Consider the following 22243-nt stretch of genomic DNA (forward strand, 5'->3'; position numbering starts at 1 on the left):
TGCTAGCGGCAGGTCAGGCCAGGACCTCCAAGGTGAAGAGAGCCAGTTCATTCCACGTATCCACCTTGGATACTCAATAATTATAAGGCACAGAGGAATCACGGAGGATGTTGGTATGGTCGACAAGGTACTCCCTCAGCATCTTCCCAAACTCTGCACTTCTTGTGAGAGTACCCCGTGCCTCAGGGCCTGTGCGATTGGAGGGGCTGAGAAAACTGTCCCAGAACTTTGACAGTGTTCCCCTGCCTCTGCTGGATTGGAGTTGTGTCTCTCTCGCCTGTTGTCCTTGGTTGTCCAACGAACTATGCCACAAGCATTTTCAGATGGGAATATTTTTGATAGTTCCGCAACTAGAGCCTTCTGGTACTGCCCCATTTTTGTAGACCCGTCCGCCTCAGGAATAAGAGAAATAAAGTTCTCCTTGTAGCATGGGTGTAACGGGACTGGGAGGTGGAACCTCAGAGCAACTATACAAAGGGGTAGTCCTTGTAAGGAAGCAGGTGGCTCCCAGGGAAGGTGGGCAGGAGGTCACGGCAAGTGACGGGGACAGTCTCTGGGTAGAAGGGCAGGAGGTCACGGCAAGTGACGGGGACAGTCTCTTGACAGGCGGATGGTCACGGCAAGTGACAGCAGGGTAAGAGTCTCTAGACTGGCAGGTGGTCACGGCAGGTGACGGCTGAGCCTCCAGGTAGGCTAGCAGGCAGGTAGCAGGTAGGCGCTCCCAGGTGAGTGGGCTAGAGTCTTTGGACAGGCAGGTGGTCACGGCAAGTGACGGCAGAGCCTCCGGGTAGGCTAGCAGGTGAGCGCTCCCAGGTGAGCGGGCAAGAGTCTTTGGACAGGCAGGTGGTCACAGCAAGTGACGGCAGAGCCTCCAGGTAGGCTAGCAGACAGGTAGCAGGTGGGCGCTCCCAGGTGAGCGGGCAAGAGTCTCTGGACAGGCAGGTGGTCACAGCAAGTGACGGCAGAGCCTCCAGGTAGGCTAGTAGACAGGTAGCAGGTGGGCAATCCCAGGTGAGCGGGAAAGAGTCTCTGGACAGGCAGGTGGTCACGGAAAGTGACGGCAGAGCCTCCAGGTAGGCTAGCAGGCAGGTAGCAGGTGAGCGCTCCCCGGTGAGCGGGCGGGCTGGTCCATAGACAGACTGACAGGTGTTGGAGGGCAGACTGTCGGACCGCAGGCTTGCAAGCAGGTAAGCAGATATCTGGCAGGTAACAGGCAGTTATCAAGCAGGAATCTGGCAGGTGACTGGCAGGTAACAAGCAGGAATCTGGCAGGTGACTGGCAGGTAACTGGTAACGGGACCTGAGGGATGAAGCAGAGTTGAAAGGCTTTGCAACAACATTGCTCGGGCACCTCCATTTTGGAGGAGGTGCCTTATATATGGTGAGGTCCTCCGGCCATTGGCCGGGGACTCCTTAGGATGGCGTGCGTGGCCCCTTTAAGAGAGGGGGAGCGCGCACGCCCTAAGCACAGAGGCCGGAAGCAGCGCGCGCTGCCAGCAGAGCGGGAGGAAGCCGCCGGGCACGGAGCGGAGAGGTGGGGGGAACTGCGTCCCTGCCTAGCAGGAGGCAGGGACGCCGATGCTACAATGGGTCTAGAAGTGTCACCAACCAGTAATGACTGTCACCCAAAATTTTGAGAACGCGAGGGTCATGGGAAAGGCAGCGTAACATAAACTCAACCATGCGTGCCAGACTGCTAACAGGCAAGACATCCGTGTCCTCAACAAGAGGACGAGTGACCATGCTCTCCTCCTCCTCTCTGTCCTCAGGCCATTCATGTTGAACGGTGTGACAGTTGTGCAGGTAGTACTTTCTATAGCGCATGAAACTAGCTCCTGTTCTACCTCCTCCTCTTCCTCATTGTCACCCAGTGCACATTGGGAAGAGATTAGGCAGGGCGGTGTGTAATGACCCTGTATGGTTCCTTGCTTCATCTCATCGTGCTCCGCCTGCAATGCATCCTCTTTGATTGTGAGCAGAGAGCGTTTCAAAAGAGAGAGAAGGGGGATGGTGACGCTAATTATGGCATCATCGACGCTCACCATCTTGTTGGAGTCCTCAAAGTTTTGGAGGATGGTACATATGTCTGACATCCATGTCCACTCCTGAGGTCTTATGTGTGGAGTCTGAACTGAACAGCGACGGCCTTGTTGATGCTGGTACTCAACAACTGCCCTATTCTGCTCACAAATCCTTCCCAACGTCTGCAGTGTAGAGTTCCAACGTGTGGGGAGATCACGTTGACTTTATAAAATGGGCACACATGCGAAGTACTTTGAAAAGCAGATCTGGCAACTCCAGGTAGGATTTGAGAAATCGCTGAACCTCGAGGTTAAGCACATGGGCCAAGCATGGTACGTGTGTGAGCTTGCCACCACGTTCCGGTCATTGTCACACACGACCATGTCTGGCTGTAGGTTCAGCGGTGTGAGCCACAGATCTGCCTGCTCTTTCAGAGCTGTCCACAACTCTTCAGCATTGTGCAGTTTGACATCTAAGCATATCAGCTTCAACACAGCCTGTCTCCGCTTGGCCGAGGCAGTGCTGTAGTGCTTCCAGCTTGTGACTGATGTGGTCATTTTGGAGATGGAGGCTGAAGAGGAGGCTGAGGAGGATTAGGTGTAGGAGCTGTAGACTGTGGTGGCAACCCTGATTGACCTAGGGCCTGTGATCCTTGTCATCTGGAGGATGTGTTCTGTCCCAAGGTCTGACTGGGTCCCAGCTTCCAATATATTAACCCAGTGTGCCATCAGCGAAATGTACCATCCCTGCCTACAAACACTTGTCCACGTGTCTGTGGTTAGGTGGACTTTCCCGGTAAATGCATTGTTGAGGGCACGGCTAATGTTTTGGGACTCATGCTTGTGTAATGCAAGGACGGCACACCAGAAGAAAAAATGGCTGCTGGGGACCAAGCACAGAGGAAAGGCCGCTACTATCAGGTTGCGGAATGCTTCCGTCTCCGCGAGCCCAAAAGGCAACATTTCTAGTGCAAGCAGTCGCGAAATGTGGGAATTTAGCAGTGTAGCCTGTGGGGCATTGGCTGCGTATTTGCGCTTACGTTTCAAGGACTGGGGTAAGGACAACTGAACGCTGCGCTGAGACAAGGACCTGGACGTGCTTCCTGATGCTGCTACTTGAGAGTGTGCAATGACATGTGCAGGGCAGGAGGCATCTTATTATGCACCATGGACAGGAGATTGGCTTGCATGCATAACAGCGGAAGAAGCAATGATGCCACCCGCAGACACTGTTCCTGGACCCTGGGGTTCCGCCCACAAAGTCAGGTGATTTGCTGCCATGTGCCTGATCATGCTGGTGGTGGTCAGGCTGGTCGTTTTGCCACCCCTGCTGATGCTGGCCTGGCAGGTGGTGCAAATGGCCTTTTTGGGGTTATCGGCAGAGTAATTAAAAAACAACCAGTGTCGGGAAGACTGACAACTTCCTTCGTGTTGGTGTTACAGGGAATGGTTGCCTGCCTTCTTTCTGCGACCCACACACTGCTTCTTCCTGCCTGTTGGGGTGTTCTGCCTTTTACCCCCTGTGTGCTGCTCTCCTCGCTCTGCATGTCCTCCTGCCAGGTTGGACCAGTTACTATATCATCCACGATCTCGTCTTCCACTTCCTCACTCTGGTCCTCCTCCTGACTTTCTGACAATTGTGTCTCATCATCGTTCACCTCTTGTGACACTTTCCCACCGTCACCTTCATGTGAATGTGGCTGCACAAATATTTGGGCATCGCTACATGCGATCTCCTCTTGCCCCGCTTCAAGTGGACCGGGCGAGAGGCCCGAATGTATAAATGGAAAAGTGAACAGCTCTTCGGAGTGTCCAAGTGTGGGATCAGTTTTCTCTGGGCACTCGGCAAGGTGAGAGGAAGGAGGTTCAGTGTGAGGAATATGTGGTCCAGACTCACAGCTACTGAGACTTGACCGTGTGGAAGACAAGGTGGTGGTGGCTAAGTGACTGGAAGCATTATCTGCTATCCAACCAATAAACTTTTCACACTTCTCTGTGTTCAATAGTGGTGTTCGCCGGTCCCCTATTAATTGGGACAGGAAGGTCCAGTGAGAAGATGTGGGTGTTTGTTGTTGCACAATTTCTGCTTGCCCACGCCTCGGCCTCTGCATGCACCATCACAATCACGTCCAGTTCCCCGTCCCTTGCCACGTGCCTTGCCCATTTTAAATGGAGGACAATATCTTCCATGCTCACTACAAATGACTGAATTTGGAGCGAACTTATATGTGAACCGTGTGATGGACAAACCACAGTTTTAAATGCCTGGCCTGTAGGTAACTATTTTGAACAGCAAACTGGTGTCAATTGCTTCACTGACACACTAAAATAAATTTTTAATGGAGGCCAGAATTGGCAGCATTTTCAGTGCAATTATATGTGACCCGTGTGACAGACAAACCACAGTTTTAAATAGCTGGATTTTTAGCGCTGTAATATGGAAAGGACCTGGCTGTATTCTGCAGTGCCAAGAAGCAAATGGCGCAGGGAAACAGTGTTCTCTGGATTGCTTTTCAAGCAAATAATGAGGATTAAGACAAAACTGGAATGGAACCTCTTGTGCTATATGCACTGCAGTCTGCTATATACACTGCATGCATATGTACACTGCCTGCCTGATATCTCTGCAGATGGATTAGTCCTCAGTAGGACTGTTTGTTGAGATGGATATGTGTCTCTAATATAGTTTGGTACACCTACACTAACTAGAAAAAAGCAAATTTCTCCCTAGCTCAGCAGCACCTCTCCCTACACTGTCTGATTCCGGAGTGACTGTGATGAGAATGGCGGCGCCGGGTCTTATATAGACCTGATGACGCTGTGCGGCCAGCCAATCACTGTAATGCCACAAACAACATGGCTACGGCATTACAGTGAGTGGCAGGTAATCCCAGCATGTTCATTGGCTCTGTAAAGAGCGCCAAACATGCAGGGAGGAGACCTGAGCTCCCGCTGAGCAACCCCGGAAATAGTCGGCGAGCGCCGAGCATCTCGAGCAGTTAGATGCTAGGGTGAGCACCGATCAGTAGCGAGCATGCTTGCTCATCACTAATAGAGACACATACGGCAGCAGTGGCTCAATATTGGGTATCAGCAGGATGAGGAGTTTGTGCAGGTTGGGAATAGATGTAGACGATTTCTGAAATGTAAGGGGAAGTGTTGAGCCACCCCCGTAGTGTTCGAGTTCGGTTCGGTTCGTCGAACACCCGTGTGTTCGCCGAACTGTTCGTCGAACTGTTCGTCGAACACCTTCGAACACCGTTAAAACCAATGGCAGGCAAACAAAAACACATAGAAACACATAGAAAACACCTTCAAAGGTGTCCAAAAGCTGACAAACTGCTCAGAAGACACAACTAACACATGGAAAAGTCACAAGTACATATAGTCATGTGAAAAGAAAAGAGGTGGAGGAGTAAAAGGAGGGGGAGACACAAATATAGGCATGTCATGCCCTTCTAAAATCCAAAAAGTGAGAAGCCGACACGTTCAGTCCACTCCTGACCGTGCCACCTCCGTGTCGCCGGGTTTGTGCCAGAGCCGCGGTGAACCCTGATGGCCAGCCCCACTCTCCCAATACTGGTGCCTGTCCGCTGGTGGGTCGAGCGAGCCCCCCTGTGGTGGAGGCAGCTCTAAGCTTTTTAATTTAAATTGTCTCTCTAATTTGAATGAATACACTTTAAATATATTTACAAGGATCTATTGGAGGGCAAGTCTCATGCCAGCAGCCGCGTAATTCCAGCTCCAGTAGCGTCCACTAAAGCTGCTGCAGTTAAAAAGCTTTTATAAGGATCGAGCTCGGCTGTCCACCGCAAGGCATCCTACTGCCAGTCCCAGCCCCTATGCCTTGGGGTGCCTCCTGATGCTCTTCACTGAGTATCCCGTGGTCCCGAAGCATTTCCTTTGAAAAAATTAAGTGTCCAAACTACAGGTGGTGTAGCTTGCTTAACAGCCGGGATAATCCGCTGACTAGCAGACACTGCTACTAGGCACAAAGTATTTCCTTGGCTAGATGCAGTTAAAAATTTGTAATTAGATACTCTCGTTGGATGCTGAGAAAGCATTCCATAGAGTCTCCTGGCACGCCATATATGATTCTCTTAAAAAGCTTGGGGTAGGGGTCTAGGGGACCCTTTTATAGCCAAAATCACAGCCCTGTATCACAATACGTCACCTAGGCTGAAGATAAATGGAACTGTAGCACCCTGAGGGCTCGGTTGCTACAGAGGTATTGCACATCACCCAGAGGTGTGATATCTCACTCTCAGGTAAGGATGGAGTGTGGATCAGGACCCGACACCTGCATGCATTACACCACATTGCCATGGGGCAGGGCGACCAATATGCCTCTGAGATGGGCACGACAGTCCCTGTCCCTGGCTGGAGTGGGGGGAGGGAACACTGAGGAGGGGGAACCCTGTAGTGCAGGAGCAGGGAGGAAGCAGTTCCTGGGTGCATTGAGAAGGGAATATAAAAGGTGGGCACCATATTAGTTCAGTGCAGAGAAGTCTGAGCAGAAGTGGCAGGGGAGCAGGGGCTCTGCATGAGCCCTGCTCCGGAGGCGGGCCTAGAAGAGGGAGAAGGAAGGAAGAGCAGCGGAGAAGGCTCCAGGAACGAGGAATGAAGGGATCCCAGGGGTGCGGACGGGCGAGTCGCCACTGCACGCCCGAATCCAACTGCGTGGAGATGTCAGGCCAAAGGGGGAGACCGGTCCCCGAAACTAGTGGAGGCAGGAAACGACCCTCAGCTAGAAACCGGAGGCTGTGACATTTTATGTGGCGCAGCCCCTCGCTACACCCGCTAGGAAGGCACCACATAGGGTCAGGGAAACTGGCACCAAGTTTACCAAGAGGAGGCCCGAGGCAGCCGGACAGAAGGGTTGGTAAGAAAGGCCAGACAAAGGACACACAAAGGGGGTCCTGTGAAGCGCTCCAAAGTTATCTGGGAGTTGTCTGAGCCCCTCACCTGGTGAGCACCGTACGACGTGGGCAGCCGTTACCTGCAGACGTGGTCTGGATAGTAAGAACTGTGAGTAAAGGCCCTGGACTGCATCACTGACTCCGTGTCGTTACTGCTGCTGCCCTGCACCATCACCCCCATCCTCCGCATACACTGCCCTGAGGCTATACTCCTCCCGTGGGGAGTTATGCTACGCTCTGCTGCACCCACAACACCAGCCTCAGCGGTCTGCCCTGCAGCGGACATTTAAACATCAAAACCACATAAATAGTTTCGCCACTGGTTTGACCACCCTGAGCCACGGAATTGGGTCGCCGCCGCGAAGAACACAACCACCAGCATCCACCCAAAAGGGTCCGGCTCCGGGTGTCCCAAGGCCCAGGGGGTGCATCAGAACATTTTCATCACCTTTCACAATCACCAATGGGACAAGGCAGGGATGTCCTCTGTCCCCTCTCTTATACATCCTAGTGACGGAGCACCTGCTCTCATCAATTCGCCATAACCCCAATATTAGGTGGATTGAGGTGGGAGGCACCGAGTACAAGTGCTCTCTATTTGCTGATGATGTCCTAGTATATATCACTCAATCACATATATCCATCCATGCTGTTATGGCTGAAATAGATCACTTTGTTACATGGTCAAATTTTAAAATCAATGCAGCGAAGTCTGAGGCCCTCGATGTCTCCCTCCCCAAATCCATATAGGATTCCATCCAGTCCAAATTTCCCTTTGCCTGGCCCTCACAGGGTATCAAATACTTAGGAATTCCTATTCATAGAGACCTCTCCCATCTATGTTATCTTAATTTTGGGCCCTTTATTGAACAACTCCATACAGACCACGGTTGGCAAGTTAGAACTGTAAGATTCACTACGTGAACCACTGGTGTTTTGTGGAAAAGCACATGTACACTGTGTTCCAAATTATTATGCAAAAAGTGTTTAGGAGTGATAAGGGAAGAATTTGTTTGTTTGTCAGTTAAACTCATTGATGGTGATGTGTGTCAGGGCTCTTTATATCACTGTAAGCAATTGCAGACACCTGTGCTAATTAGTTTGGCAGGTGTGTCCAATGAAAGGCAAGACTACTTAAGAAGGCTGTCTCACATTATTAAGCAGCCTACATTTTCTGCCAAAATGGGAAAGAAAAAGGATGTGTCGGCTGCTGAGAAGCAACAAATTGTGGAGTGTTTAGGTCAAGGCATGACTACAATCAACATTGTGCGATGATCAGGATGAAGTGTCTTGGCAATCAAAAAGTATGTAGCTGATTCACAGTACACACGTGTGCGTGCTGATAAGGGCAAATTGAGGACTCTTTCCTACAGGCAATTACGTCAGGTTAAAAGAGCAGCGGCAAAAAAGCCTTGTCATAGCAGCAGACAAGTTTTTGAAGCTGCTGGTGCCTCCAACGTCCCCCGAACAACAAGATGCAGGGTCCTTCAGAGGTTTGCAGCTGTGCATACGCCATCCTGTCGACCTCCTCTATCAACTTCACACAAGCAGAAACGGCTCCAGTGGGCTAAACATTACATGAAGACTGATTTCAAAACTGTTTTGTTCACGGATGAGTGCCGTGCAGCGCTCGATGGTCAAGATGGATGGAGTGGAGGATGGCTGGTTGATGGACACCCCACGCAAACACGGCTACAGCGCCAACAAGGAGGAGGTGGAGTAATGTTTTGGGCTGGAATCATGGGGAGAGAGATTGTCGGCCCCTTTAGGATCCCTGAAGGCGCTAAAGATTAACTCCATAATGTATGTGGATTTTCTCAAACAGCACTTCCTGACATGGTTCAAGAAGAAGAACCGTGTATTTCACAGCAAGATCATTTTTATGCATGATAATGCACCATCTCATGCTGCACATAAAACATCTGCATCTCTGGCTGATATGGGCATAAAAGGGGACAAACTTATGGTGTGACCCCCATGCTCCCCTGACCTCTACCCCATTCAGAACCTCTGGAGCATCATCAAAAGGAGTGTCTATGATGGCGGGAGGCAGTTCACATCTAAGCAACACCTCTGGGAGGGTATTCTGTCCTCATGCAAAACAATTGAAGCAGAAACCATCCAAAACCTGACAAATTCAATGGACGAGAGAGTTCAGAAGCTCCTTTCGAACAAGGGGTCCTATGTGAAAATGTAACATCACCTAGAATAAAGTTTTGAGTTGAAAACTGTTTGATTTCAGTTTCTAATAACCTGCTAATGCTTATAATTTCAAAAATGACCATTTTTTTGGTCTTTATTAAAATGAAAAGGTTGATCGAAAAGTTTGGGGGATCTAAGAGTGTGGCAACCCAGTAGTCATGATTACTTCGAATTCTGACAATATGAGGGTCATGTTCAAGGTAGTGCAGCAAGAAGGCACTTATGTGTCTTGCGCATCTCGGAGCCCCAAAATTATTTTCCGGGCTAGATGCAGCTAAAAATTATTATTAATTTTAAATCTGGTGGAGCTTAGTATAGATGGCCTAATAGGATCAGTGCTGCACACTGCTACAAAGCCCAAATTATTTTCCAGCCAAGATACAGATAAACATGATTAGTAATTTTAAATCTGGTGGAGCTTATTATAGATGGCCTAATAGAATCAGTGCTGCACACTGCTACAAAGCCCAAATTATTTTCCAGCCAAGATACAGATAAACATGATTAGTAATTTGAAAGCTTAAAACGGTTAGTAGGGTGATTTTAACCAATCATCAAGCTATTACTCTCCCCAGGATGACACAGGGGTAGAATAGTCGTTTCGGATCCATGATTTTTTCATCTTAATGAATGTGAGTCTGTCTACATTATCAGTGGAGAGCCGCGTGCGCTTATCTGTCAGCACACCACCAGCAGCGCTGAACACACGTTCAGACAGAACGCTGGCTGCGGGGCATGACAAGATCTCCAAGGCGTAAGTGGCTAGCTCCGGCCATTTATCCAGATTGGAAGCCCAAAAAGAGCAAGGGTCCAGTGACACAGTCATGGCTTCAATGTTTACTTGGAGATACTCCTGTACCATCGTCTCTAGGCGTTGACTATGTGTCAGACTTCTTGTCTACTGTGGCCTTGCAAAGGATGGGCTAAAAAAGTGGTGAAATGATTCCGCAAAATTGATGTTACCAGCAGATACTGTGGTTCTGTTACGGTTTGAGTGCTGAACACTTGACGGTCCCACGGTTGGCAAGTTGGAACTGTGAGATTCACTACGTGCACCACTGGTATTTTGTGGAAAAGCACATGTAAGATTCTGCAAAAGTCTCTGCTGATACTCCTGCATGCGTGCATCCCTATGGACAGGAAGTGGTGGAGGCGGAGCCTGCCGTGTGCTGCAAGAGTTGTGCTGTGTGTGGAGAGAGCTCCTGGGAATCGAGGAGAGCCAGGCGGAGGTGACCGAGCGGACCGGGAGGACCGGTAGGAGGCGACCGGAGGGACGAGCGCAAGAGAGCGCTGTGGCAGCGTGCAGTGCCGGCCAGCGGAGGTTGCCAGGTGGTGGTGACCAGGAGGTGATCAGGAGGACCGGTAAGAGGCGACCGGAGGGACAAGCGCGCTGTGATAGCGTGCAGCGTCCCTAGAGGAGGTGAGTGAGGGGCAGGAGGCCGCGATAAGCGGCCCTACTGAACCCAAGTGTGTACTGTACTGTATTGTATTTGTATCTGTATTGTAATTGTATTGTATTCCCTAGTCCATATTTAATTGATTACCCCCCCGTCCATATTTAATTGATCACCCCCGTCCATATTTAAATTGATTCCCCTGAACACCCCCGTCCATATTTAACTGATCCCTCTGACCACATTAAATTGACCCCCCGTCCTCATTTAATTGATCCCCGACCACCCCCCGTCCATATTAAAGTGATCCCCCTGACCACATTTAAATGATTGACCCCCCCAGCCCATAATTGATTGATCCCCCTTGTCCTATTTAATAGATTCCCCTTGTCCACTTTTACTCATCCCCAGTCCCTATCTATTTGCCTTATCCCCCACCATATTTAATTAACCCCTGTCCATAATTAATTGATTGATTCCCCAGACCACAATTAATTATTTCCCCAGTCCATATTTATTGATATTATTGATACTTATTGATCCCCAGTCCTTAGTTAATTGACCCACCGTCCATACCTATTTATTTGCTTTACCCCCCCTCCTATTTAATTAAACCCCCTGTCCATAATTAATTGATTGATTCCCTAGTCCACAATTAATTATTTCCCCAGTCCATACTTATTGATCCCAGTCCATAGTTAATCGACACACCGTCCATACTTAATTAATCCACCTGACCCACTCAGCTGATCCCCCGTCCATACTTAATTGATACTTAATTGATCCCCCGTCCATACTTAACTGATCCCGCGCCGATATCTAATCGATACACTTGCACATCCCTAATTGATCCCCGTCCATGCACCTATATATAAATAATTGTGTTTTGTACTTGTACATATATACTGACTGTATCCCCATATTTAGAATGACGTCCATGTTGGCCGGAGCCGTGCAGTGTACATCTTGCGCAATGTATGCATTCCCTGAGCTACCGCTCAGGGATCCATACTGCTGCGAGAGATGTGAGCATATCGTGCACTTGGAAGCCCAAATCCTGGATCTAAGTGCTCAGATAGCGGTACTGAGGAGCATCGACAACATGGAACGGAGTTTGCTGCTCACCGAGCAGACACTCAATGGGTCAACACTGGGGGTGGAGCTTAGTGGGGAAGCGCAGGCTGAACAGGCAGGGAGCTGGGTAACAGTTAGAAGGGATAGAGGGAAGAAGTATAGGAAGGCTGGTTCAGAACCGGCATTATTGGAGCACGACAGATCCTCTGACCGCCGGGGGAGTGTATGCTCCAGTAATGAGGGGGAGGGGGGAAGTGTAGGGCAGGCTAGACAGGTCCTGGTAGTGGGTGACTCTATTATTAGGGGGACAGACAGGGCAATCTGTCACAAAGACCGGGATCGCCGAACGGTGTGCTGCCTCCCTGGCGCTCGAGTCCGGCACATCGCGGATCGGGTTGACAGGTTACTGGGTGGGGCTGGCGAAGACCCAGCGGTCATGGTCCACATTGGCACCAATGACAAAGTGAGTGGTAGATGGAGGGTCCTTAAAAATGATTTCAGGGATCTAGGTAGGAAGCTTAGGGCAAGGACCTCCAAGGTAGTTTTCTCAGAAATACTACCAATCCCGCGAGCCACACAGGAGCGCCAACGGGAGGTTAGGGAGGTGAATAAGTGGCTAAAGAGTTGGTGCAAGGCAGAAGGGTTTGGGTTCATGGAGAACTGGGCCGACTTCGCTGTCGGCTACAGGCTCTACCGTAGGGACGGGCTGCACCTCAATGGGGAGGGTGCAGCGGTGCTGGGGAAGAAGATGGCTAATAGGTTGGAGGAGTTTTTAAACTAGAGACGGGGGGGGGAAACCAAGGAAATAGGTGGGATGTGAGGCAAGCAAGGGGGAAGGGGAGAAGTGAATATAATGAGGGTGGAGAGGGGGGTGGGGATAGTACAGTTAGATCGTTAGAGAAGAATAGGATGCTAAATAACCCCAAAGTTTTATCTTGCATGCTGACCAACGTAAGAAGCCTGACCAATAAGGCGGATGAGCTGCGGGCGCTTATATCGGAAGAGAGGTATGACATCGTAGGTATATCAGAGACTTGGCTAGACGATAGCTACGACTGGGCGGTAAATTTAACAGATTATAGTTTATTTAGAAGGGACCGGAAACAGGGGAAGGGCGGAGGAGTCTGCTTATATGTAAAGTCACGTCTAAAGCCCAGACTAAGGGAAGATATAGGAGAGGGAGAAGAGGGGGTCGAGTCCATGTGGGTAGAGATAGAGGGGGCAAAAAATAATAATAAAATATTACTAGGGGTCTGCTATAAGCCACCCAATATAACAGAGGAGAATGAGAAACTGCTATTAGGACAAATAGACAAAGTAGCAAAACATAATGAGGTGATTGTAATGGGGGACTTCAACTACCCGGATATTGACTGGGAAGCAGAAACCTGTAGATCGCAGAAAGGAAAAAGGTTCTTGACAAATATCAAGGATAATTATCTCTCCCAACTAGTGCAGGAACCAACGAGAGGGAAGGCAGTGTTGGACTTAATATTGACTAATAGGCCTGATAGAATAACTGAGGTACAGATAGGGGGGCACCTAGGTAATAGCGATCATAATATTATCAATTTCAAAATGCCCTTCAGTAGGGTTATCAATAAGGGAACAACTAAAACATTAAACTTTAGGAGGGCGAAGTTTGATCAGCTGAAAGAAAACCTTCAACTTATAGACTGGGACAAAGTTCTTAATCAAGGAAATACGAATAGTAAATGGGAAACCTTCAAAAGAATTCTGAATACTCAGTGCGAGAGATATATACCGTATGGGAATAAAAGGGCCAGAAATAAGAGGAAACCAATATGGTTGAACAAGAACGTAAAAGGGGCGTTAAATAGCAAAAAAGAGGCATTCAAGAGATTAAAACAGGAAAACAGTAAGGAGGCACTAATGTGTTACAAGGAAAAAACGAGAACCTGCAAAAAACAAATAAAAATAGCGAAGGAGGAAACAGAGAGACGTATTGCTAGGGAAAGTAGATCAAATCCCAAACTGTTCTTTACGTATATAAATAGTAAAAGGATTAAATCGAATAATATTGGACCGATAAAAAGTGATGAAGGCAAAATCATAGAGAAAGATGAGGATAAAGCTAATCTATTAAATAAATTTTTTTCGTCAACTTTCACAAAGGAAAAAGAACTAACAGGCGAAATGAGAAGTGACAAGCTTAATCCTCCACTAAGTATGACAAATCTAACCCAAGCTGGGGTACAGAAACGCCTCAGTAACATTAAAATAAACAAATCACCAGGACCTGATGGCATACACCCACGGGTACTAAGGGAACTAAGTAATGTGATAGACAGACCGTTATATCTTATATTTAAGGACTCTGTTGAGACTGGGTCTGTACCACTTGATTGGCGACAGGCGAATGTAGTGCCAATATTCAAAAAGGGAGCAAAAAGTAACACCGGAAACTATCGGCCGGTGAGTCTGACGTCCGTTGTGGGCAAAATTTTTGAAGGCTTTATTAATGAGGCAATCATGGAGCATCTTGACGCTAATAATCTATTAACCCCGAACCAACACGGATTCATGAGGAATCGCTCCTGCCAAACAAACCTGATTGACTTCTACGAGGAGGTTAGCTCTCGAGTAGATCAGGGGGAACCAGTGGATGTCGTGTATCTCGACTTCTCAAAAGCGTTCGATAGCGTGCTACATAATAGGTTGGTATACAAAATGAGAATGATGGGGCTGGGGGAAAATGTCTGCAAGTGGGTAGCTAACTGGCTAAAGGATAGAAGGCAGAGGGTGGTTATAAATGGAATATACTCAGATTGGGTAAGCGTCACTAGTGGGGTACCACAGGGGTCTGTACTAGGCCCAATGTTATTTAATATCTTTATTAATGACATAGTCAACGGGATAAATAGTAAAATATCAATATTTGCAGATGACACAAAGTTATGTAAAACAATTAATACAAAAGAGGATAGTGAAGACCTACAGAGGGATTTGGATAAGCTGGGTAGGTGGAGCATTAAATGGCAAATGAGGTTTAACGAGGAGAAATGTAAGGTCATACATATGGGAAGGAAAAATGGAAGTCACCAGTACTCACTGAATGGGAAATCATTGGGGAATTCAGAGATGGAGAAGGACTTGGGCATCTTGATTGATAGCAAACTAAATTGGAGTGCCCAAAGTCAGGCCGCTGCTGTAAGGGCAAACAGGGTAATGGGATGTATCAGAAGAGGTATAGCTGCAAAGGATGAGAACATTGTTCTTCCACTGTACAAAGCACTGGTCAGACCACACTTGGAATACTGTGCTCAGTTATGGGCCCCAATATATAGAAAGGATATAAATGAGCTTGAAAAGGTACAAAGGAGGGCAACAAAATTAATAAGGGGAATGGAGGGACTGCAACACCCAGAGAGGTTGGCAAAACTAGGACTATTCAGCCTGGAAAAGAGAAGGTTGAGGGGGGACATAATAAATGTGTACAAATATGTTAGGGGACAGTATAGAGACCTTGCCCGGGATTTGTTCAAAAGGAGGGATATTACGGTAACAAGAGGGCATTCACTAAGACTGGAAGAGAAAAGGTTTCAGCACCAGCATAGGAAGGGGTTCTTTACGGTAAGAGCAGTGAGAATATGGAATTCACTGAGTGAGGAGACGGTAATGTCGGATTCACTAAACCAGTTCAAGCGGGGACTGGATGCTTTTCTAGATACCAGGCAGATTTCTGCATATACTTAAAAATAAAATAAAATAGTAGGTTGATACAGGGATTTATTCTGACTGCTGGTTTCAGAGTCGGGAGGGAATTTTTCCTCAGGTGAAGATTGGCTAAATCATTTGGGGTTTTTGCCCTCCTCTGGATCAACTTTAGCAATTACAGAACTAACAGGTCGAACTTGATGGACGCAAGTCTTTATTCGGCTTTACTAACTATGTAACTATATGTAACTTTCTATGGCAGGAATAATTTCGGCAAATTTACTTTTGTACCGGGGATCTAACAGTGTGGCAACCCAGTAGTCAGGATTATTTCTAATTCTCACAATTCGAGGGTCATGTTGCAGGTAGTGCAGCAAGAAGGCACTCATGTGTGTTGCGCATCCAAGAGCACCAAGTCCCTGTTGTGTTGGTGGCGAGGTAACAATCATGCTTCCTTCCTCTGTCCTCTCCCCCCAACCTCGCACAACAGAAATGTGATCAAGGTCTCCCTCATCTGATGAGTCTTCCATCAGTTCGTCCTCCACTTCTTCCTGGGCTCCTGCACCTTCCTCACTAGTTTGGCTGCTACCATGCGCCCTGGTAAAACCATCTCCCCCACCCTCACATGCCTGCCGCCTTGGTGCTGCCGACCGTCTGGACCTTGCAGATGTTAGCCCTTCCGCATACAACTCCTCCTCCTCTACTTCCTCCACCTCCTCTTGTGCCACCACCTGACTCCGAATTCTGTTTAACATGTGCTCCAGCATGTAAATCACCGGAATAGTCATGCTGATAATGGCATCGTCAGCACTAAACATCTTCGTCGCCATTTCAAAACTGTGCAGAAGGGTGCATAGGTCCCTGATCTGAGACCACTCCTCCAGCGTGATTTGTCCCACCTCTGGATCTCGTTGGCCCTGGCTATACGTCAGAACGTATTGCACCAGGGCTTGTCGGTGCTGCCACAGTCTCTGCAACATGTACAGAGTTGAATTCCACCGGGTAGGCACATCGCATTTTAGCCGGTGAAGTGGCAGGCGCAACGACTTCTATAGAGATGTAAGTCGCTGAGCTGCAGGATGCGAATGGCGGAAGTGAGCACACAGCGACCGTGCCCTCTGCAGAAGGCCATCTAGTCTGGGATAGTTGGCTAAAAATTGCTGGACAACCAGGTTCAACACGTGAGCCATACAAGGCACGTGTGTGACATTGCCCCGGCGAAGGGCCGCACCCAGGTTTGCAGCATTGTCGCACACGGCCTTCCCTGGTTTCAGGTCCAGTGGAGACAACCATTCATGAAATTGGTTCTCCAGAGCTGACCACAACTCCTCAGCTGTGTGACTCACATTTCCCAGACATTTCAATGTAAAAACCGCCTGATGACGTTGAGCCCTACTGCTAGCATAGTAAGGAGGTGTGCAGGATCCCTTCTGCGCAGTTATAAAGCTTGTGGCTTGTCCTGCTGTCACCATAGTTACCCAGTGCCCAGTCAGCGACATGTAACGCCCCTGTCCATGCCTACTCGTCCAAGTGTCTGTGGTGAAATGCACCCTGTCACACACAGAGTTTCTCAAAGAAGCGGTGATGTTGTGTGCGACATGCTGGTGGAGCGCAGGCACACCTTTCTTTGAGAAGTAGTGCCGACTGGGCATCTGGTACTGGGGCACTGCGACGGACATAAGGTCTCGAAAATCCTCTGTGTCCACCAGGCGGAAAGGCAGCATTTCTGTAGCCAAGAGCTTGCAGATGGTGAAATTCAACCTCTTAGCTTTCTCATGGCTAGGAGGAAATGGTCTTTTACTTGTCCACATCTGAGGGACCGATGGCTGGCTATTGTGCTTAGACGGGGTTGATAAGGGTGTCCCCGGCAAACTGCCGGTCTGTGAGGAAGATGCAGGCGGACATGTTAGGTTGCCTTGATCCAAAGGTGGTGCTATCGATGTCGGACAGCGCTCAACACCAGCTGGTGTTACCACCTCCAAAGAAAATGATGACCTGCCAATCACGCTGGCTGTTGCGGGTAAAGAGGTGGCAGGTCTGCGCCCCAAAACAGGTGTGACTGCTGTCCCCCCAGTCACAGAGGATGAAGAGGCCGCGGATGCACAAGATATGGCAGATGGTGGTTGGCCCGGCCGGCTAGGCCGCATTGTAGCACACTGAGCTTCCCACTGCAACTTATGCTTCATGTCCATGTGCCGGTTCATGCATGAAGTACTCAAACTATGTATTTTTTGGCCTCTACTTAGCTTTTGCTGACAAATGTTACAGATAACACGAGTTGGGTCATCTTTATCGATCTGAAAAAATGCCCAGGCTATGCAAGGCTTAGCACCCATGCGACCTGAAGAGCCACCACGACTTGTGGTGAGAGGCAGAGTTGTGTTTGAGGATGCAGTTGTTGACGTGCTTCCAGTACTACGTCTCTGTCCAGGAAGGCGCAACCTGACCTCGTCGTCACTAGCATCTTCCTCCACCTCCTCTGCTGACCTCATCTCTTGGCTGACTGTGGGTTGACAGTAAGTGGGATCTCCAACCTCATCATCATCACCCTGTGCGTTATCACACCCGTCGTCCTCAGAGCCAACCTGTTCCTGCCCTGACAAAAAACTAAAGTTGTCGCTCCAATCAGGTATTTGAGTCTCATCATCGTCTTCCTCATTGTCTCCACCAACAGGAGTTACAGTTTGGGAATGAGGGTCTACATTATGGTCAGAACCTTCTGCGTCTGGTCCTGGATGCGACTCATAAAGATTCTGGGCATCAGTGCAGATCATTTCCTCATCTGGATTCACAGAAGCGCTGGAGTCGACCTCTGATTCCCAGGCTATAGTATGAGTAAACAGCTCTGCAGACTCAACCATCTGTTCTACCTCATACTCAGACGGGCAGCTGGAGATTTGGGAGCTGTGAGGAAGCAAGTGCGATTGGGGTGACACCTTTGAGGACTGGAGTATTTGTGATGTTGAAGTTGATGTGGAGGAGAGCCCACTTAAAGGAGCACTTGATATCCGTTGAAGCACCTGCTGTTTTTGTGCCTCATCTGGAATTTGTAGCGATTGGAGTGGCCGCAAGAAAGGGATCTTATCACATTGTCCGCTAAAAGAAGTAGACATTTTAGTTTGGCTGGAAGATGGTCTTTCTTCTGCAGATGTTACTGTTGCTTTAACACCTACCCCACGGACACAACCTTTTATCCCCTTCCCAACACGCCTATTCGCCTTTCCACCAGCAGCAGGCCTTTTTCCACTCATTTTGGTGGTTAACTAATTCACAACTCTGGAGTTGTTTGCACAAAAAAACAATGGATGGGAACCAAGCAGAGCTGAGTGGCCAAACTGTGGTATTAGGCCAAAACTATTGGCTGGGTTAGATGGAGAAAAAAATTATATTCAATTTGCAACCTGATGGAGGTCAGTATAGATGGACTAATAGAACAAGTCCCACACACAGCTAGAAGTCCAAATATTTTTTCAGAGGTAGATGCAGAAAAAAAATATATTCAGTTTGCAACCTGATGGAGGTCAGTATAGATGGACTAATAGACCAAGTCCCACACACTGCTAGAAGGCCAAATATTTTTTCAGAGCTAGATGCAGACAAAAAATTATTTTGAATTTGCAACCTGATGGAGGTCAGTATAGGTGGACTAATAGAGCAAGTCCCACACACAGCTAGAAGCCCAAATATTTTTTCAGAGGTAGATGCAGAAAAAAATTATATTCAGTTTTCAACCTGATGGAGGTCTGTATAGATGGATTAATAGAACAAGTCCCACACACAGCTAGAAGCCCAATATTTTTTCAGAGGTAGATGCAGAAAAAAAATTATTTTTAATTTGCAACCTGATGGAGGTCAGTATAGATGGACTAATAGAGAAAGTTCCACACACTGCTAGAAGGCCAAATATTTTTTCAGAGCTAGATGCAGATAAAAATTATTTTTAATTTGCAACCTGATGGAGGTCAGCATAGATGGACTAATAGAGAAAGTCCCACACACTGCTAGAAGGCCAAATATTTTTTCAGAGCTAGATGCAGATAAAAATTATTTTTAATTTGCAACCTGATGGAGGTCAGTATAGATGGACTAATAGAGAAAGTCCCAAACACTACTAGAAGGCCAACTATTTTTTCAGAGCTAGATGCAGAAAAAAATTATATTCAGTTTGCAACCTGATGGAGGTCTGTATAGATGAACTAATAGAACAAGTCCCACACACAGCTAGAAGGCCAAACATTTTTTCAGAGGTAGATGCAGATAAAAATTATTTTTAATTTGCAACCTGATGGAGGTCAGTATAGATGGACTAATAGAGAAAGTCCCACACACTGCTAGAAGCCCAAATATTTTTTCAGAGCTAGATGCAGAAAAAAATTATATTCAATTTGCAACCTGATGGAGGTCAGTATAGATGGACTAATAGAATGATGCTATGCCCAAAAGATTTTACTTCACTAGGTGCAGTAAAAAAATTGGTATTCTATACACAGGTGGTATATCTTGCAACACAGATAGGCTACTCCACTGACTAACACACTCTGCAATAGGCCAAAAAGGATTAGCTTTGCTAGATTCAGCCAAATGCTGTGAAAAAAACTTGCACAGCACTGGCACAGACCTGCCTGGCAAAAACTGATAGGAACTGATGTAACCTAGTCCTGAAAAGGACTGCAATTACAATTAGTCTTTACTCCCACAATCTATCTATTTAAGAGCACAGACCTGCGTGATAAAAGTCGTAGGAAATGCTGTAACCTAGTCCTTAAAAGGACTGCAATCACAACTATTCCCTACTCCCAAGCTATCTGTAGATTTGTGCGAAAATTGGCTTGAAATTAACAAGGTATAGCGCACACAGCAACAGCGGTGCCGTCTAACACGCAGCTGCAGCAGTGAGAAAATGGTGGCGACGGGGAAAATGGTTTGGTCTTATAGGGCAAGGACATGTGACATACACTGCCAATGACACATGCCCTTGCTTGTGTGAAAAACAGCAGTTCGCTCCGTGTGTGCGCTGCTGATAGGCTGACAGACTGCACCTCCCCACTGCAAATGCGGGAAAGAGAAAAAAAAATGGAGATCTTCATTATTCCTGCAGAGATCCATCCCCTGCCCCTCCCCCCACCCCGCTGTACACTCAAACTGCGTATTAACATTAATTTTCATCATTACTGAGAAAAAATCCAGTTATGATTTTGGTGCACGAACAGTTATCGAACATAACCTCGAACAGCCGAATTTTTCTCAAATCGTTCGTGTTCGCCGAACGGCTCGAACACCGCCCAAAACAGCTCGAATTTGAGATTGGCGAACAGTTCGAGTAGAACAACGCTCATCTCTAGTAAGGAGTAAAATGTGTTTTTGTTGTAATCTCTGTAGACGAGAACTGGATGGAGAAGTTGTCGTGTCGGTCTGGGCCAGATGGAAAATACGGGAAAAGTGAACGATTCCATTAGAAAGAACGTCAGCTGTAAGTCACTATATATAACTGTACTGTAATCTCTTTAGTGTTCTGCAGGACTGGCATCTATCACTATATGGGCACCATATAGCAGTTATATCAGTGTTCGTCTTTGTATAGAGATTATTTTAGCAACAGCACAGTAATCTGCTGAGGTTCCCCTATATCCTCTATTAGGGTGTGCCACCATAGTTGTAATCAGGATTACCTGGTTAGGGGCCCACTCAGAAGATTAGTCCCCCTGAACCAAAACCCTAGCTACGCCTCTGGTGTCACACAACCCTATTAGGTGAGCAGTTCTAATACCTCTGTATAAATTGTTTACGTTAGACAAGACCCTATTGCGCCCTTGCATTTTTTTCAACGCTGGTGATTATGTGGGCACAGCAGCTGCACCTATTCCAGAATCTGAATATTATCACCACACATAGATAGCGATTTCCATGTTTTTTTCCCCCATTACTTCATTCTTTCCAGAATCTTACTGGCACACTAGTGTGTTTTTAAATATATTTACCACTTTTAAAAGATAGAAATAAAAGTCTGGTTTTAATGCATCCCTTTCTGTTCAATTTTTCCTCAACGCCTTTTGCTTAAACATTTTGGACCAGTCACTATTTTTAACCTCTTGACATCTTTGGAAGCCTGAAACAGTTAATGGAAGTTTAAAAGTTGAAAATATGAACAGCAAATTGTTTTCCCATTTCAGTGCATATATTCAGACTTTTTAGTGTTTACTTAGCGCTTTTTCAGCTTATAGAGCGTACCCACATCTGTTATCCACTTTACGACTTTTGAAACTTGAAAAAATTAAAACAAGTTACATAAGGTGGAAGCTATAAACAAAGAGTAATTTTGACATTGCTACTCATAAGTGAATTTGCTTTTTTTTTAAACAAGTTCCAGGCGAAGTTCACCAGATGAAGACACTTTGTGCGCATACCTTCAGTCTGACTTTCTAGTAGATGACCCGATAGAGTGCCTAGTGCAGAATGAACACAAAATATGACCTTGACTACACTTATTTTTTTTTCTCAATATGATGTTCAGTTTTTACCTTTTCTCATAAATGAGCTTTTCTCTTGATCCATGAAACCAGAAGGCAAGAGAGTGTAATTAGCCATATTGTTCTGTTTCATGTTCTTAAAGGAAGCATTTTCCACCACAGAGTCCACTGCTTCGTCATCTAACTCCTTTCCAAGAAATTTGCAAATCTTAATCACGCTTCCTCGAAAGTCCTGTTGTCAATAAAGAAAATCCAATATTTAACATAATAATATGTGCCATGAAATTAAATAATTATGTTTCTACTTTTATGGTGAGACCACACACTGCGACTGAACACATGAAGCCAAAACTCTGTTCATGCTGTTTGCCAATTGCTGAATAATTTTATTTAAAAATAGTGTAGTCATTGGCCACCCACGGCCAGTAGGAGCCTCAATGCATGAGCGGCCATAGTGTGTAGCTGCATCCTAAGACTACACTTACATC

The 22243-nt window shown here is 47.2% G+C and overlaps 1 protein-coding gene across 4 annotated transcripts in view; it reads right to left on the reverse strand.

Moving 5' to 3' along the window:
- The window catches only part of LOC141172263 (sulfotransferase 2B1-like), a 322371-nt gene that overhangs the window by 40615 nt on the left and 259513 nt on the right, over positions 1-22243 (reverse strand). For all 4 annotated transcript variants that reach the window (XM_073656266.1, XM_073656269.1, XM_073656267.1 and 1 more), the window contains one exon: positions 21807-21987. In XM_073656266.1, the coding sequence (XP_073512367.1) occupies positions 21807-21987 (181 nt within the window). The remainder of the gene's footprint in view (positions 1-21806; positions 21988-22243) is intronic.

Source organism: Phyllobates terribilis, unplaced genomic scaffold (assembly GCF_046119375.1).
Source record: "Phyllobates terribilis strain yellow unplaced genomic scaffold, ASM4611937v1 Scaffold_12__6_contigs__length_324123572, whole genome shotgun sequence".
NCBI lineage: Eukaryota > Metazoa > Chordata > Amphibia > Anura > Dendrobatidae > Phyllobates > Phyllobates terribilis.